This window comes from Salvelinus fontinalis, chromosome 15 (genome assembly GCF_029448725.1).
Source record: "Salvelinus fontinalis isolate EN_2023a chromosome 15, ASM2944872v1, whole genome shotgun sequence".
NCBI lineage: Eukaryota > Metazoa > Chordata > Actinopteri > Salmoniformes > Salmonidae > Salvelinus > Salvelinus fontinalis.
The window spans coordinates 40,532,905-40,553,273 of record NC_074679.1 but is presented as its reverse complement, the minus strand read 5'-3'; the positions used below and the strand labels follow the sequence as shown (position 1 = coordinate 40,553,273).

Genomic DNA, 20,369 nt, shown 5'->3' with positions numbered 1-20,369 from the left:
ATGCTGATACACCAGGCGGGAGCCTGGAGGAAACAGAAGAGGAGGACCAAGGTGCAACTCTCAATAGTCAACAGACACTCTATCCTGAATATCCAGAGAGTCCAGGGATGGGGAGGAGTGACATGCCTGTTGCTCCTGATGACATCCCTACTCTGGCAGATACCCCCTTCCCTACTATCGACGTCTCTGCCCTCACATGGTCTTCCTAACAGACAGTGGAAACCAGGACAGATGAAGAACGGTAGAATGGCCTTGAAAGCAACAGCGGAAAACCTAGAAGAAATGGTCAAAACACCTCCCACAAGCACTAGTACACCAACTAAGACAATGGCAAAACCGCAAGAAAGTGGGTTGCTATCTGGACATCTGTTACCACCTGGGGTAGTCACAATGAAGATACTACCCCAGAATCAAAACATTGACTCAATGTTAAAAGTATTTAACCATGTACTCAATGTAACAGTTGCTGAATGATAAATTATGTTAGACCTTCTGAATATGCTTTTACACTGTATGTTAAAGGACAATTGGCCTAAGGATAGATTTGTTTACTTCCTTCTAGCTATATGTGAAAGGAGATGTTTGGTCCTGACTCCCCAGTATGAATGAGAAAGTGAAGCAAAGGTTGATGAGGTGAAAGGGAGGACCATGATCGTGCTGTTTAATCAGCTTCTTGATATGCCATACTTGTCAGGTGGATGGATTACCTTGGCAAAGGAAAAATGCTCACTAACAGGGATGTAAACTAATTTGTGCACAAAATTTGAGAGAAATAAGCTGTTTGTGTGTATGGAACATTTCTGGGATCTTTTATTTCAACTCATGAGACATGGGACCAACACTTTACATGTTGCGTTTTATATGTTTGTTCAGTATAGTTAAATGCACTAAAGAGGAACAATGGGTACATACTGAAGATGTGCATGCTCAGCACCAGAATCTTTTCAAATGTGTTTATTTTCAAAGTGTCACATATACTCCCTCTCCGGCCTCTAGGTCATCAGGCTGTTGATTATCCTGCACACTTGTCACCATCGTCTCGCGCCTCATGACACTCACCTGGACTCCATCACCTCCTTGATTATCTTCCCTATATCTGTCACTCCCCTTGGTTCTTTCCTCAGGGGTTATTGACTCAGTTTCCATGTCGGTGCGTTGGTTGTGTTTTGTGTTCATTGTTTCTTTTATTTATTAAAACACTCACTTCCTGAACTTGCTTCCCGACTCTCAGCGCACTCCTTACACGAGGGATACAGCTAAGGACATGAACAACTTCATAGTTAAGAACCCTATAACAATATGTAAGAAAATGAAAGGGATTCTACAACAACCAATATCACATCCCTAAAAACACAACCTTGTGGAACAATCCTTGGATAGCTTTTCAGAATTCACAGATAAATTGTTCCACATGGAATACTAAAGGCATAAAAAACATAAATGACTTGGTAATTGTAACGGTTTTCTTCCATTGGTGAAGGAGAGGACCAAATTGCAGCGCGGCTAGTGTTCAACATATTTAATAAACAAAGAGACGAATACGTGAACACTATACAAAATAACAAATGTTAAAACCGAGCCAGACCTATCTGGTGCAGAACACAAACACAGAGACAGGAAACAATCACCCACAAAATCCCAACACAAAACAAGCCTCCTATATATGATTCTCAATCAGGGACAACGATTGACAGCTGCCTCTGATTGAGAACCATATTAGGCTGGACACAGAAACAGACAAACTAGACACACAACATAGAATTCCCACCCAGCTCACGTCCTGACCAACACTAAACAAGCAAAAGACATAAGAACTCTGGTCAGGACGTTACAGTAATAGTCAATACATTTATTTCCATGACAGAATTAAAAAGTAATTTGTGACTGACCAATGTAGATTGCGGAACTTAAAAGTTACCTATCACAAGTGTTCATATGATAGGGAACATATACGAAACCTTGCAGAGAGCATATTTACTGACAATCTCTTCGAAGAAAATATAAACTACTAGAACCAAGACTTAAAAATAACTGATGTTGGCACAAGATGGAGGGAACATTGGAGTATAACTAAGACATTTACAGTTAACGAAAATGTACGCTTAATCCAGTATAAACTAATGTATAGAATTTATTATACAAAAGACAAAATTCACAAATTGTACAGCACAACGGGGGAGTCAAGTCTTTAATTGCAAAACTAATACTGACTCAATAATCCATGCTTTCTGGGAATGCTTTCAAGTCGAAAAGTTATGGGCGGAGCTAGAAAGTTGGCTGTAAGAAGAATTATGGAAACCTACTTTTATTCTGTCTGTCTGCATATCTCAAGACATGGCATATGGGGTTGTAGAGGGCTGGACGATTCTCTTCTCGTCACTCATCTTGAAAAAAACATATACAAAAAACTTGGAAATCAGTCAATCCGCCATCATTAACAAAATGGAAAAAATTGAATTATTTATTATTGAAATAGCATGGGCGACCCCAGAAAAAGAAAATAGTACAATTTAAGGCCAAGTGGCAAACAACAATGCAGGCGCTAGGGAAGGGAATGTGAGCATGTGGGTCTGGGCAGATGAGATGTAGTCATTGTTTGTGTGTTTCTGTAAGTTGTTGTTTGTATGTATACATTTGTAAGTAGGGGGGGGGGGGGGTGGGGGGGGGGGTATGACATATATAAAACTTGGATGATTTCTTGTCTGGTTGTGATTTGATGATTCTATTTTTGCTGTGGAAGTGTCGCAGGGGTCGTTGCGTTGGTCTACTGCTCCGTGGTGCTGAGCAGTGTCTCCTTTTTGTGCTGGTGGTGTCAGTGGTTCATCATCTGGAATAGGTTCCATATCAGGGTGTCTGACATGGGCTTGTACTTACTCTGCGGTGAGTTGCACGGAGTCTTGACGAGGGAGATGAAGGTTCATTCTGCTGTCTTTTCACTATTCCGTTCTCCATCGTATTACGCTACGGTTAACAGACAGCTAAATGACTTATCATAATGCAAGAGTCAAGATCGTGATCATCTTTGTCCACTTTAATGATAAAAGATGAAACTACGAGAAAAAATAAATACTGTGTAAATGCAGAGTGATTACACAATTCAAGCCCCAAAGTAATGATACAAAGGAAAGAGCCATCATAACAGAGAAAAACCAAATAAATATTTTGCTGGAAACATGTCTAGCTGAAGATGACCATAAAGAATAATGGACGGGCGAAACTATTAGCCTACTGTAGCTAAAAGTAAAAAAATATATAAAACACTAATAACAGCAACAATTGTTGCTGTTATACAAGTCATTAGACATTCTAGCTAGCTCCAGTATCTCAATAGGTACCAGCACAACATAACACAGTAAATAAGAAAATGAGGATGAAAAAAGTAAACACTCAAAAAAGGTTTAGTGTCATTTGCCATCCAGCGGCGGCCCATCCATTAGGGCGTTAGGGGCAGCGCCCCTCTTGTGATTGTCCCCCCCCCCCCCAAAATTGTGATTTAAATATATATTTTTTTAACAAAAAAAATACAAACTCAGAATGTATTATTTGTAGAGGGATTACACAATTCAAACCCCAAAGTAATGATACAAAGGAAAGAGACAGCATACAATGCAGTATATCGAGTCTAATAGAGGAAACCTAGCACCAATTCCACCAGTAGCTAGCTACCATAGAAGTTTCACAAAATGTAGCAACATAACAATCATATGGTCATGAAACAACAAAATATAATTCAGTAGCAGTTACTTACAGACAATGCAACTGTTTGAGAAACCATAAAGGATGACAGTAGATACTGGAGGATTGAGTTCAATGTGCATCTTCTTGGGTCGTCACTAGTTACCACATCCACAAAGTCATAACCCCCTTAAAATCAGATTTTAAACCTCACTGTAACCACACTGTTAACCTTATGCCTAACCTTAAATTAAGAACAAAAACAAATTTCTGTATTCATGAATTTTTACGATAGCCAATTTTTTTTACTTTGTGGCTGTGGTAACTAGTGACAACCATCTTAGTCATCTTCTTGCACAATCTTGTACTTGAATGACCTCTAAACGTTTCACACGACATTAGTCAAATAAAAGGAAAGGAAATGTCTGACCATTAGGGGGTGAGAAGCCAAAGAAATGTCTAGCTGGAAACATGACACCGTTGAAGGAGACCAAGAAGGATAATGGAGGGGGAAAGTATTAGCATACTGTGACTAAAGGTTAAAAATGATAAACTCCAAACAACCGTTTCTGTTATACAAGTCATTAGACAATATATCAAGCTGCAGTATCTCAATAGGTATTTTTATTTTTTATTTACAATGACGGTCTACCAGAAGGCAAAAGGCCTCCTGCGGGGACAGAGGCTGTGATATCATTTCTTTTTAAAGATATGAAAAAACACATGACGACAAGAGAGACACCATAACACTACATAAAGAGAGACCTACAGTAAGACAACAACATAGCATGGCAGCAACACATGAAGGGGTAGCAGTACAACATAACACAGTATATAAGAACAAACAAAAGTCAACACTAAAAAAAGGTTTAGTATCATTTGCCATCCAGCGGCGGCCCGCCCATTAGGATGTTAGGGGCCCACTTGTGATTGGTCCCCAAAGAATTGTGTGATTGATTATAATTTTTTTTTCATAAAAGTGTGGTAAATTTGTCAATTTTCCTGTTTCAAAAATATATTGTTGTTCAGTTACATACTACTCTGCCCCTCAGTGACTACCAGCAGCAGCAGCTCCGTCTCCGCATAGGCCTTGCCAACATTGCTTGGATTATTTTGCCAGCTATTTGCTATGAGGCGGGGAACTGCAGCATAAAATATAACAGCACAAAGTCAATGGAGCATTATGGGGTGCTCCAATGTGCGTTCACTCATAGCTTCTGGGTCTACTCTAGTCTCCCTCCCCCAATGAGTCTCTCGCGCCAGACGGCTTACTTTCTGCATGTTAGACTAGATCTGCTCTATCAGGTACATATGACGCTAAAGCAAAATGCTAATTGTAAATAACCTGTAAATAAATAATCATAACAGTCATGAAAGCCTGGGACATGAAAAACTGGACAACTACAGTACCAGTCAAAAGTTGACACCTACTCATTACAGGGTTTTTCTTTATTTTTACTATTTTCTACATTGTAGAATAATAGTGAAGACATCAAAACAATGAAATAACTGTCACGCTCGCCGTAACGTTGCAGAGAGGAGGACCAAGGCGCAGCGTGAAATGAATACATTCTTGATTTATCTAACGAAGATGAAAAATGAAGAACACTTGACAAACTAATACAAAACAATAAACGACGAACGTGAAGCTAATGAAAACTAGTGCTGACACAAACACTACACATAGACAATAACCCACCACCCACAATACAAAACAGGCTACCTAAATATGGTTCCCAATCAGAGACAACGCAAAACACCTGTCTCTGATTGAGAACCATATCAGGCCAAACACATAGAAATAGACAAACCAGACATACAACATAGAATGCCCACACAGATCACACCCTGACCAACCAAAACATAAAACATACAAAGCAAACTATGGTCAGGGCGTGACAATAACACACATGGAATCATGTAGTAACAAAAAAGTGCTTCTTCAAAGTAGCCACCCTTGGCCTTGATGACAACTTCACACACTCTTGGCATTGTGACATTATGTTAGCTAGCTATCCCCAGTTAGATGCATTTTCACGTATTACATCTGCATGCTTGTTGCGACCTCCATAGTTTCCACTAGTTACCACAGTCACAAATTCAAAATGGCTATAATGTAAAAAAAATGAAATACAATTAAGTTAGGCATAAGGTTAACAGGGTGGTTAATGTGAGGGTTAAGGTTAGGTTTAAAATCACATTTTAAGAAGATAAATTGTAGAAATAGGCAAACTTTATGACTTTGAAGCTGTGGTAACCAGTGAACCTGGTGGACTCCTTCGTTTGTGAGCTGGCTGCTTGTTCTAAATAGTATAATCTGATCTGTTAAAAACAGCGGCAGCATGCGCAGCAACGATCATTCGGTTTCTGACATGCAAAAGTGAAATAGGTATACACCTGTTGTTCAAGTTAAGCTGTTGTTCAAATGCACATATTGATTTATACATCTTCTCAAAGAAACGACAGGTAGTTTGAAAACTTGGCATATTTCTGTCATGCTGCTTTGTTGACAGCTACAACCAACTTGCCAATCAGCGGCCGCTACTGTTGCCATCACAAAGCATTTTACAGTATAGCAAGAACTAATAGCAAGAACTAACTCTCCAGTTCATAATTGAGACATGCTAGAAGAGACAAAATGCACAAGCGTGAGGAAGCCTTCAAAACAGAGGTGTTCCTCTCTCCCTCCCTCGTTCTCTCGTTGGAGCGATTCTTCAGATTGCCTTCTCTCGACTTTCTGAAATAAATCCCCATGGCCTTTTGTCCAAGTCTCAAGCTCAGCCAGGACCCAATCACACCGCTCACATAGACCCTTTTCCAAATAATTAACTGTAAGGGGGAGGAGGGAGGATAAGTAGACTGCAAGGTTTCGTCTGAAGAACAATGGGGATCTGGGACCTGGCTGAGCTCAGCTATCAGGAAAAGTCACTTTCCTGTCAGGGCTATAGAAAGAAATGACTTGTTGTCTTCTATGCGGTCAACGGTTACAAAGGATAGAAGGGGGAGTTGGTGATGACATGGGTGTGACTCTCTACGGTTTAAAGTCAAGATGGCTTTACAGCAGTGGTGTAGGCCTGCACAAGGCCGTCATCAAACAGGTGCACTGATTAGATGAACAATTAAACCACTTTATGGAATTTTATCATCATAAACAGGCAGAAGAATTAACATTTATAGATTGAGAATATTGACCTCACACGAACACACTTGCACGTACGCATGCACGCATCTGCAGACACAAACTTGATTGATTCCTAACATTCTGATAAATGAAGGCAGAGGTGAACTAAAGTAATTTAACATTGAGACCATTGTTTTATGTCAGATAGCGTGTCAATTCCTGGTCTGTCTTGTATTTTGCAAAGAGTAATGGGATAGATCAAAGTAGTCTAGCTACAATGTGCTGTCTAACGCAGTGGCGATTTTAGCATGGAAATCTTGGTAGGGCAAAAAAAAAATCCTCTTTAAATGCATGCCAGCAAAGCCACTACACTACATTAACAATACATGAATTGCACTATAACGGTGACAAACGGTGCCCACAAACTGTTAGGGCCTACATAAAGCTGTCCCAACAGCAGTCCCAACACCTTACCACTGCTACACCTGGCTATCAGCAGAGCCTTGTCTGGCAGCAAAACAGTTCATTCAGCCTCATTTCCTGACATTTAAAAAAAAACATAGCTGATATGGATGACTTGCTTAAACAAATGTGGTTTCTACTGACAATTGAAATGTACAAACTATGGCATAAGGGGACGACAAGCGGATAAGAGGCTATCCGTAATTTCGAATAAGACATTAATGAGCGAGCGACGACGGACGTAGTCAATATAACTATTTGTTCAGCACTTTTGAAATGTACAGCGACATAATTCAGAACATGGGCCGTTCTTAGTGTTCTCCCTGTACACCAAGTCAGAACCGTAGAACCGTAAATTAAGATGGGAAAAGGGACCAAATTATTAGGTTGGTGAACACTACTAACAGCTTACTACACAACATACACTTAGTAGTACTTTCTTAGCTACAGTATACATATCTCCCTGGCATATTACATCATTTATGCAGCAGCATACAAGACATTTTTGGACTCACCTTGTTGTGCTCTGCTCAGTTGAACAGGAAGGTGGCGTGGCGGTCAAACTTTGTCATAAAAGCCTGACATTCTCTGGATTTAGGGTGCTTTCAAAACAACTGGGAACTCTGAAAAAATGAGGTCGAATCATGATGACGTCAGTGAACTTCAGGTCGGAGCTCTAGAAAGAGGCCAGATTTCCCAACTTGCAATTCCGAGTTGGATGACCATTTCAAACGTATTTTCCCGCCTTCCGAGTGGTGCAGTGATCGAAGGCACTGCATCGAAGTACTAGAGGCGTTCCTACAGACCCGGGTTTGACCCCAAGCTGTGTCGCAGCCAGCCGCGACCGGTAGACCCATGAGGCTGTGCACAATTGGCCCAGCATCATCCGGGTTAAGGGAGCGTTTGGCCCGGATTTCCTTGTACCATAGCGCTCTAGCGACTCCTTGTGGGGGGCCCGGTAAATGCACGCTGTCTTCAGTTGCCAGCTGTACAGTGTTTGCTCCAACACATTGGTGCTTCTGGGTTAAGCGCGCAGTGTGTCAAGAAGCAGTGCGGCTTGGCAGGGTTGTTTTTCGGAGGACGCATAGCTCTCGACATTTGCCTCTCCTGAGTGCTTACAGGAGTTTCAGCGATGGGACGAGACTGTACCTACCAATTGGGGAGAAAAAGGGGTAGAAATACATGTATTTTCCCAGTCAGAGCTAGTTTTTTTACAGAGTTCCCAGTTGTCTTGATCTCACTGAAGTCAATTTTCCCAGTTCCAAGTTTCCAGTTGTTTTGAGCGCAGCAGAAACCATGCTGGATTCACATCATGGCCAATGTTAAATGTTTATTATTTTAAGCTTCAAAAAGAGCCCCTTAAACCCAGACTTGGGACCACACACCCATTCCACTGAATAGCAGGATAGTGATTGCTTTGCAATGCTTGCAGTTAGCCACTGATTTCTTCCAAACCACTCATTGTTGAATTGCGATTCCCAATTTGTTGTGTAACGTTTATGTCCAATGGCCGATCAGCACCGATACTTTTTATCTATAATTTCTCTTCATTATTTCTCTTCATATGAGAAAAAGGAAAAGGATTTGCCCGTAGATTGTCGACATAATTCATGATGAATGCTAGCTAAGTTTTGACTGCTAGCTAACATATAAACAAACACATTCTAAGCTAAAACAATGAATCAGTAAATAATGTTGTGGTGAGGAAATCTTAGATGCACCATTTTACATCTAGCTAAGGATTTTTGTGCTTCATCAAGCAATATTACTGAAGTTTGACAATAGGCACGAAAGTTAGCATACGCGTCCCGACATGTCATTAGCTTGTTAGCTGAGCCAGTCACTGAAATGATGCTGCTATACACACAATGTTGAATGCGTCCAACAAAAGCTAGATAGCAAGCTACTATTGTATTGGTAATACTAACATTATTATGAGTTTTCATGAAGCAGCTGTTCTGCCACAAGTCATTACAGTAGCCTTCCAAGTCAGCTGCTGCGCTCAGTTGACCCAACGATACAAAGTCACGTTAGCAATCACAGAGAAACATGCTGATCTACAGACTGATTTCAGATAACGGTCCCTCTTTAGTTTGGGGCTGCATGTCTACAACTTCAGGGTAATTTAAACTAAGCAAGCTTTTTATGTCAGTAAAGGTAGAACTAGTTAGCTAACTATTTCAGTAAACTAGCTAGCTACAACAGTTAGCTAAGCAGTGGATCAAGTCACTGCACTGGTTACCACGTACTGTAATTGCAGATCATTTTTGCTAACTTCTTACAATAAAAACGATTACACTGCTGTAGGGCTGGCAGGTCTGCCAAGGGTTGGTAAATGTGTAAATGTTTCTCTCGGTTGCGATATGATGCTAAAGAGTCCGTTTTAAATCAATCCATACATACCATATAGTCAGTCCCCTGATTCAACTCAACAAAGTGTGTGTGTGTGTGTGTGTGTGTGTGTGTGTGTGTGTGTGTGTGTGTGAGAGAGAGAGAGAGAGAGGTGGGAGGTAATGGATGGGTCACTGGGGAAAGTATTGATTAAACAAACTGTCAAAGAAGATTTCTTTGCAGAAAGAGTGCCATTATTTGAATTCAAGGAATTGCACAGAGGTTAAGAATCGAGCAAAGTGAAGACCCCTAAAACAGATCCAAGGTCAGGTCGTAGGAGAGCGATTAGCCTGTAGCATAGCCACATCACAAGACACCTGGCATACTTCAATGGGTACACTTTTTTGGCACAAATGGACCCCATAATACTTCACCAAATTCTGGGCAGTGATAAACAACTCAATGGGTCCAGTCACAACAGTTGTGGAAAGAGCTGAGAATATAGTATGTAACCAACAACAGTAACACTGTTGACCAGACAGAGGATGACCTTTCTCCAGACAAACATTAAAAAGAAGAATTTTGTCTGTCCAAACAGATACTCTCTGCATGTGACATATGGACACACTTGGAGCGAACTTGGTTCTCGGTCTAGGCTAGGGTTTAATGGCGGGAACCGGCTTACTGAGATTTAACGGGATTTCCCGCCCAAACAAACTCCTTTTTCCCTGTATAAATAATTGCGAGGAACCGGTAAATGAGAATACATTATTTCAGTGGTGATGTGTCACGTGGGGCAGGCGGGGCAGAGCCCCACCAATAACCAGAATATTTGAATGCAATTATGTTATTTCATGTCACTAACAATATCATATCAGTCAGCAAACAATTTAATGTTATAAAAAAATAGCTTGATCTAAAAATGCTTTCCTACTGAATTGTTGTTTTGGTACATTTTCGTTGAGTAAGGCAGCTCCAAAATGCACCTGTTTCAGCCTCGTTCAATGCTTTCTGGTTACGCATGATTAGCTCAGGGTGCTTTCAATCATGGGGACACTACATCACCGCAGCACTTGCTGGGAGAGCTAGTCAGCAAAAGCCCATCTTTGGTGCTCCGTTGATTTACAGTAGAAGTGCCTGCCCAAGAAAGCTCATTGTCAACTTCATAGCTAGCTAGTTGTTTACCACATACTGTTACCAGGTATTCAAGCTAGGCAGCTTAGCTATCTCCTAGCAAATATTTCGAGATACGTATTGGTGCTCATTACCCTCCTAAACTTTCAAATATGGCTATCCATTAAAATAAAACAAGCTTTAAAATATGATTCAAGTCGAGTGGTTGGTGGTGGATCATAGAGCAGAGGCTAACATCTATTTTGAGATAGGCAGCTATAATATCCTATAGGCTGTAGCAATATTGATGTTACTCATATTGATGTTACACAGGAAACGGAAACCAGTTGTTACTTACTTCATTAATGTGCTGGTTGACAAGATGCCTCGTAAAGTTTGCTTAACTATATATCTTTGTCTGTCGTGACTACAACACAAAGCATACTGAAACATGGTGGCAGCGGTACTCACGTCCTCCTATAGCTCCTCCCACCAGCCTCCTTTGCTAAAATAACAATCCAAGTGTTGAAAGATCTGGGGTGTAATCATTATGTAAACCGTTTGCAGTTTAATAACCAAACGGAAGCAAACCAAGCAAAACAATAGTTTCTATTGGGCAAATTCAGGTAGGTCCCTCTTCGTTTTGTTCCATTTGCTTCCGTTTAACCTGTCTAGGATCAGCGTGGCGCTAGCGGCACACCCCCCCCCCCCCCACTGAAAAACCAGTGCCGCGAAATTCAAAAAAAATATTTTTTTAAAATATTTAACTTTCACACATTAAAGTCCAATACAGCTAATGAAAGACACAGATCTTATGAATCCAGTCAACATTTCCGATTTTTAAAATGTTTTACAGGGAAGACACAATATGTAAAGATGTACATCTATTACCTAAAAACACATTAGCATATTCCACCATCTTTTATTTGTCCACCAACACCAGTAGCCATCACCAATTCGGCTAAACTAAGATATTTATAGCCCCTAACCAACAAAAAAACTCATTAGATGACAGTCTGATAACATATTTATGGTATGGGATAGGTTTTGTTAGAAAAAAGTGCATATTTCAGGTATATGGCATAGTTTACAATTGCACCCACCATCACAAATGGACTAGAATAATTACAATGAGCAACGTGTTTACCTAACTACTAATCATCAAACATTTCGTAAAAATACACAGCATACACGAATCGAAAGACACAGATCCTGTGAATACAGACAATATTTCAGATTTTCTAAGTGTCTTACAGCGAAAACACAATAAATCGTTATATTAGCTTAGCACATAGCAATTAGCAGCCCAGCATTGATTCTAGCCAAAGTGAGCGATAAAAGTCAACATCGCCAAAAGATATTAATTTTTTCACTAACCTTCTCAGAATTCTTCCGATGACACTCCTGTAACATCACATTACAACATGCATATACAGTTTGATCGAAAATGTTTATATTTAGCCACCAAAATCATGGTTAGACAATGTGAAATGTAACTCGGCTGGTCAGAATTTGTCCTTGCGCCACTTAGACAGTGATCTACTCTTATACATAAATACTCATAAACGTGACTAAAAAATATAGGGTGGACAGGGATTGATAGACAATTTAATTCTTAATACAATTGCGTTATTACATTTTTTAATTTATCCTTACTTTTCAATACAGTTTGCGCCAAGCGAAGCTACGTCAAAAAACATGGCGTCCTAAGCCACTAAAATGTTTCGACAGAAACACGATTTATCATAATAAAAATGTCCTACCTTGAGCTGTTCTTCCATCAGTATCTTGGGCAAAGGATCCTTTCTTGGGAGAAATCGTCTTTTGGTGGAAAGCTGTCCTCTTGCCATGTGGAAATGTCAACTACGTTCGGGATGAACTGAAAAGCGTGTCCAACTTTTCACATCGTTGCAAAAATAAATGTCACAAAATCGCACTAAACGGATATAAATTGCTATAAAACGCTTTAAATTAACTACTTTGTGATGTTTGTAACTCCTATAACGAGTGAAAAGATGACCGGAGAAATATAACAGGCTAAACTAATGCTTGGAACAGGAGAGGGTCGGTGTCTTCCACGCGCGTTACGCAGCAAGAAAAGACTTGCTAGCTAAAGGTTTTTTTCATTTGTAGGGCCTGTGAACGAGCAATCGAGCCCGTTGGAATCGTCATCACGTAAAGGCATCCAGGGGAAGACGTAAGAAGTGTCCGTATAGTCATAGCAACGACAGTGCCCGTTTAAATGACTTCAGAAAAGTGGCCAACGTTTCTCAAATCTGACTCCATGTCAGGGAAATTGCTGTAGAATGGGCTCTGTTCCACTTAGAGACAAAATTTCAACTCCTATAGAAACTATAGACTGTTTTCTATCCAATAATAATAATAATATGCATATTGTACGATCAAGGATTTTGTGGGAAGCCGTTTAAAAAATTAGCCACATTAGCATAAATAGTCTAAACAGCGCCCCCATCCCCAACAGGTTAAGAAACATTTTCCAACAGAATTGGCGTAATGAATACGCCCCAGGCATGTGTCAGCAACGCCTGGGCAGATGAACGCTCCCCATAAAATACAAGAAGATTGGGCTTGATGAGTTCCTCAAATGACTGACCGTTTGCTTGCTGGTAGTTCCCTCTAGTGGCCAGGCCCTGCCATGACTGGGGAAACTGCCAGACTAAATATACAGTATATTGTTTATCTCGCACTGTTGCTTGTAGACCCAATTCAAGTTACCTATTTATTCATGTTCAGATGAGAGCTCACATTTGTACGTATTAGCGAAAGTGGTTCTTTGCACTCATGGTTAAACCATGTCATTAAGTTACTTAATTAGCCTAAAACACACTGTGTAGTAACATCTATCCATGGCAGCTTGACCACATAAAAGGAAACGAGCAGCATGGAGGCCTCACAGAGCAAACACAGCAAGGTTGTTTAAAACATATTTTACAGGTGTGATGGCTCTATAACATAGTATGTCTGGGGAGTGCACCAAACCAGAGTCTTCCATTTACACAAACATTACTGAGAAAAATACATACATTCAAATACAGCCTCTCAGCAATCTCGGATACAGCACATTTGGAGTTCTTCATAGCTGGCAATGGTGAAGATTATGTTGATCTGAATAATACCTTGCTATACCTAAGTGTCAAAGTCACTTAACCTAATGGAACAAATATTGTACGTATTAGCGATAGTGGTTGACACCGGAACACCTGTAGGTCTTATCAATTATCCAATAGTAAACATGTTTTCACACAGGTGGATGTTTCCTTGGGTAATCGTTTAAATCAGCCAGAGAAGTAGTAACGTTACATAACCATATCGAGCCGTTATAGAAAGCATTTTGAATTATAGTGCTGACACTCTGGAGACGCAATTTTCAGGGGGTTTGATTTCCAAGGACTCAGCGGGGCAAATTAACGTGACCCGACTCTGCAAGGGCTAACAGCGGACTGACTAAAGAGGCTGCAAATACATCGGACAGTGCAATATTTGAAATCATTGGACTTATATAGTGACATTTTATTTTAAGAGAAACTCATGTTGAATGGTTTGGACATTAAGATTCGCCTGGTGCGTTGTAAAAGAAAATGTGAGTTTTGCCTGATGGGTGTTTGGGGATGTACGTTACGGCGTTACGTTACGGCGTATATCGGCGTCACTTTTTGTCAAGAAAGTAACTATCTCCAGTCGTGAAACTTGGACATGCCCAAGCTCTATTGTCATCAACTGCAAAGTAACCAATTGAAAGGGTGTATGAAGACAATTAGTTTAGCTTTCAGGTAACCTCGTGTGTAATCAAGATAATTGGTTTCTAGGACCACTATCAAAATGCATAGTTATCGGTCTGGTGGACAATGATAGTTTTACAGGTTCATATAATAAGAATCCTTTGAACTTCAAACATTATCATTTGGAATTCATGGCTATGTATGTAGACGGACAACAGTTTTGAAGCAAACCATTCCAGCCAGATCATGGTTCAGGATAATCAGTGTGTTAATTTTAACAATTGGCCTTGGCTTCAAGGAAACACTTAAAGGAAACACTTAACTCAGACGTCTTGCGTGGTTATGCTTTGAATGCTTTAAATTTTACACCAGAAGAGGAGTGTGGACAACAACTCTCCTTGATCAAGTCAGGAAACGTTCGGGTTGAGGTTTACCCCTTCCACATTATATACAAAAGTATGTAGACACCCCTTGAAATTAGTGGATTCGGCAATTTCAGTGACACCTGTTGCTGACAGGTGTATAAAATTGAGCATACAGCCATGCAATCTCCATAGACAAACATTGTCAGTAGAATGGTCTTACTGAAGAGCTCAGTGACTTTCAACGTGGCACCGTCAAATTTCTGCCCTGGCCATCTGTAAGTGCTGTTATTGTGAAGTGGAAAAGTCTAGGAGCAAAAACGGCTCAGCCGCGAAGTGGTAGGCCACACAATCTCACAGAACGGATCGCTGAGTGGTTAAGCGCATAGAGTGTAAAAATCGTCCGTCCTCGGTTCCAACACTCACTACCGTGTTCCAAACTGACTCTAGAAGCAACGTCAGCACAATAACTGTTCATTGGGAGCTTCATGAAATGGGTTTCCATGGCCGAGCAGCCGCACACAAGCCTAAAATCACCATGCGCAATGCCAAGCGTCGGCTGGAGTGGTGTAAAGCTCGGTCGCCATTGGACTCTAGAGCAGTGGAAACAGGTTCTCTGAAGTCACGAATCACACCATCTGGCAATCCAACGGACAAATCTTGGTGTGGCGGATGCCTGGAGAACGCTACCCTCCCCAACGCATAGTGCCAACTGTAACGTTTGATGGAGGAGGAATTATGGGCTGGGGCTGGGGCTGGGGCTGTTTTTCATGGTTCAGGCTAGGCACCTTAGTTCCAGTGAAGGGACATTTTAACGCCACAGTATACAATGACATTCTAGATGATTCTGTGCTTCCAACTTTGTGGCAACCTTTGGGATGAATTGGAACGCCGACTGCGAGCCAGGCCTAATTGCCCAACATCAGTGCCCGACCTCACTAATGCTCTTGTGGCTAAATGGAAGCAAGTCCCCGCAGCAATGTTCCAACATCAAGTGGAAAGCCTTCCCAGAAAAGTGGAGTCTGTTATAGCAGCAAAGGTGGGGACCAACTCCATATTAATGGCCATGATTTTGGAATGAGATGTTCGACAAGCAGGTGTCCACATACTTTTTGTCATGTAGTGTATTTCCTGTGCTTTCCTATATCTCCTAGATATAAGACAGACACTTCTTATGATACATTTATGAATGTGTTATTCAATGCGTTTCTCTGGGCTATCGTAGTGAAGGCCCAATTCAATATTCCCTCCCCCAACCTCCTAGATTTACAGGGGTTAAGAGCTGTGCAAGATTGCTAGAAAAAATATTCACAGCTGTAATGGTCGCCAAAGGTGTTCCACAAAATAGACATACGCAATCAATAAGTATTCATGATTTATTTTATATTATTTAGGACATTTTTTCTATAGATCAGTAGGAAAAATGTAATCCTTTTTAGATACAATATTAAGGCTGCAAAACGGGAAGATTGTGCAAGGGGTGTGTAGACTTTCACTAGCGACTGTATTTAACATATTAGTGTATTTGTATGGGACAATGCTCATGTGGGTCTTAAATCTTCTAGACACGTGGAGTCTATAATTTGCAACCTGACCAGCTCTGCCAAAAGTCAGCGATCCAAGGAGGTCCTTTGGGACACCTTCAACCCCTGTGAGGTCGTGATGAGCCTGGGGTTCATGCAGGTGTCGGTGTGGCTGGTCAGCCTGCCAGCCGTCCTTGCTAACCTCCTGGTCCTGTTCATCCTGCTGACCAGCCACAACAAACTGACAATCATCCGCTTCCTCCTAAGCAACCTTGCCTTGGCAGACCTCTACATGGGCATGTACCTCCTGCTCACCGCATCTGTGGACCTCTACATGCGCTCCCGGTCCCACCACTACGCCATCGACTGGCAGACTGGCGCCGGCTGCCAATTGGCCGGGGCGCTCACAGTGTTCGCCAGCGAGCTGTCAGTCTACACGCTGGCTGCCATGTAGCGGTGCTAATGCTAGCCGGCTGGCTGCTGTGCCTGGTGTTAGCTACAAGAGAGTTATCTGTCTGCTCATAGACACAGACTCGACCGCCCGCCATGGTCTACGTGGTAGCCCTGCTTGCGCAGAATGTGTTGGCGTTTGTGGTGTGCACAACGTGCACATCTACTGTATGGCGCACAACCAGCAGCATCTGTCGAGCCGAGGGGATGTCAGCATGGCCAAACGTATGGCCGTGAACATCTTCAACTTCTTGTGTCTGTTAGTTCTCCACATCACTCCTTTATTCATCCTATTGGTTGATCGAATGGAATGACTTGAATTTAAGTCCTTCATCCTGCTATGTGTTACCTTCATTCATCCTCATCTTCAAAAATCTTTATTCAATCTTTCTTCTTCATCTGCTCATCCTCATCTTGACAGCTGCTTATCTTTTCTTCCGTCTATCCTTCCTAGGTGCTGCTGCTGCTGTTCTACCCATGGAACTCGTGTGCCAACCCATTCCTTTATGGTATCCTGACGCGGGCCTTCCACGGGGATGTCCTGATGCTGCTGAGCCGTGTGCGTCTGTGTTAACACCAGGCCCAGCTCTAACGAGGAGCACAGCGCGTCATGGGCAGCCCCGCTGTGGGCAAGAGGAGCAAAGGCGTCCACCATCCTGCAACCCAAATCCTGGCGCTCCTCAGAAGCAGAGAATGTAGACACACCAAGGAGCAGGTCATCAAACTGCAGGAATCCAAGGTGTTGCCACACACCAGGGAGAATGAGAACCACGGCCGAGAGGCTGGATTCTATTGGTTCTCCAGTTGATTGGGGCAGTGTTTCCCGAACCTCGTACTATGGATGACCCTGTAAAACAACATATTTCACTGCATCTAGCGGGTGTGAGAATAAACGTTTTTTTTATTTTTATGATGACCAACCAGTTTGTAAATGTTGAATTGAGGAATCAGATTGGACAATGGAAACAGCTCTTTAATTTATATCTTGTGTCATTTGTTTTATTCATGTTGCACATAGAATTTCTGAGTTGACTGGAACTAGACTAGAATGGAACTGAAGCAGGTAGCCTAGTGGGGCGGCAGGTAGCCTGGTGGGGCGGCAGGTAGCCCGGCGGGGCGGCAGGTAGCCCGGCGGGGCGGCAGGTAGCCCGGCTGGGCGGCAGGTAGCCCGGCGGGGCGGCAGGTAGCCCGGCGGGGCGGCAGGTAGCCTAGTGGTTAGAGCGATGGGCCAGTAACCGAAACGCTGCTCGATTGAATCTCCTAGCTGACAAGGTAAAAATCTGTCTCTGAACAAGGCAGTTAACCCACTGTTCCCCGGTAGGCCGGGTGCTCACAGCTTGGTTGAGGAAACAGGTGCTCACAGCTTGGTTGAGGAACAACGCAAGAGAACAAAGCAACAGCAGAAAATGGGATTCGCAAGAACAGCTAGTGTGTAGCAGTGTGTATTCTAGGATTGTCTAACTGTCTTGTGTGTTAGTGGTGTTTTGTTTTGCAGGGCCTCCTGGATGTAGTTAAAAAAGCTGAAAAAAAGCAATACTCAAGAGAAAAATATATTTAATTCCTTTGTCCAGTTTAAAGTATAACTTTCAGCAAATATACCTCTAACATTCTTGAGTACTCCAATTGGATCTGTCAAAGGAAAAGATCTTATCCGTCTAGTGTTGCAGAATGGATTATTTACAGGTTGCAGCTAATGATGTACGGAACACAAAACCATGTTACCAAAACAGACTAATCCCATGACCCACAATGCATCTTTTTTAGGTACACAGAAGCAGAGCACAGTCATATGATGTTTTGTCATAAAGAATAAAAATGACAATGTTGTCAGACTGCATCAGTTATTTTTTTCTTTTTCTAACGAGTTAAATCTTTCTTGGAAAACCATTGAAATGTACTGGGCTTTTATACAACAGGTTTTTCTTCGAAAATCAAATGAGGTCTAGATATCTTGAGCTTGAAAATCTTTTTAAATGATTCAAATGTTCTATTGTATATGATTTTCTGGACTAGTTTCCCATCCAGATCTGGATTTACCCATTTCCATGTCTTTTTTCTCAGAGATGGTAAACTAGGTAACCCAGATCCCGTATGAAGACCTATTTTCTAACATTCCACTCACGAGACAAAATTTCACATGAAAAACCTGTTCACCATCTAGCAGAGAAAAAAAAAAAAAACTATTCACTCTCTATACAATTACAATTCATTATTTCATGTTTCCTCGCGACAAGAACACATTGTGCATCGTCCTAAACGACAACAACCCCCCCCCTTATCAGTACATTTGTTGAGTTTGAGTTATTGCGCTGTTGAGAACAAAATTCCCTCTGCTAAGGGATGTTTCGAGATGCTTCAAGTAGGCCAATTTTCATAAAGAAGCATTTTTGTTTTGCACAAAATGTACCAACTGAACGACAACAGTAACCTACAATTGTGACCAACTACACAATGGAGCAGCTAGGACAAGTCTACATCAGTTTAGACTTGGAGATGATGTCCATTGCAGAATATATTTATATTTTGTACATACAGTATCTTGTCCACGTTGAGTCAATGTTAGTAGTACGGATGCACATTGTACATGTAAAGCACATTTATAAAAACAAACAAAAAATATTGAAAAAAAATGCTGCAGTTTTCATTATATGACCAAGTACAGCCAAAATAGCCAAACTACAGTATCGTTAGCGTATTAGAACTCTGCATCATCATCATCACCAATAGCAGTATTGACTGTTGCTAACTCACGTATAGACTGGTTAAGACTACTATGTGAAATGACAGGACCAAAGTACCTAGAAGACCTTTCGGAAGAACATTCAACTTTGCGAGAGAGAAAAGCAAAAAGCATTTATGCTTACCTAACACCTGACTGAACACAAGAGCATTCAGTCGAATACTGAATAGTGAACCAACACTGAAAGTAAAAAATAAAACTGTTGAAAATAAGTAGAACTAGTAAGTTTCAAGGTCTACACTGCGTGAAATTATTATTTTTTTTAAATCTAGGTGGCATATTGAAGAGCCATTTTGTTTCTACTATGTAAACTAATGTAAGCCTCTTAAATCTATTGATTGAGAATTGTGTGGAAGGCCAATGAACACTGAAGCAAACACGTACTGTAGAAGCACATTAGCTAGTGCTTCGATTAGCCTCGGAGTGCATGAAATCCATTAAGACTGTAATGACTGTACTCCTGAAATAAGGGCACTTATTTCACATCTCAAAGTCCTGGTTTACTGAAATGCCAGGCTTTACAATGTCAAACTAATCCCCATCATACCGCAATATTTGACTCTCACAGACAATCATCTGTTCTACACTATCTGAACGATCTGTAACGTTACCCTTGCTGTACCCCAGTGGGGTAAGACCACAAGGCCAAGCCGATCCACTCACAAAAAATGAATCATATAAAACTAATAGCTCTCCCTCAGTAAGACTAGTCTGGCCAAATCAGCATTTTTAAGAAAACAAACAAATGAACAAAGCAAGATCCTTAATTAGCCTCCTGCTGAGTTTCCCTAGTCTACAACAAGTCCAGTCTATATCCAGTTTACATCTAGTCATATCCAGTCTACGACTAGT

General features: G+C 41.3%; 1 protein-coding gene across 1 annotated transcript in view; it reads left to right on the top strand.

Moving 5' to 3' along the window:
- LOC129812121 (lutropin-choriogonadotropic hormone receptor-like) overlaps positions 1-16,781 on the top strand; it is a 31,421-nt gene extending 14,640 nt beyond the window's left edge. The window contains exon 3 of the mRNA XM_055864049.1: positions 16,370-16,781. Within this exon, the coding sequence (XP_055720024.1) occupies positions 16,370-16,781 (412 nt within the window). The remainder of the gene's footprint in view (positions 1-16,369) is intronic.
- The last annotated feature ends 3,588 nt before the right edge of the window (positions 16,782-20,369 follow it).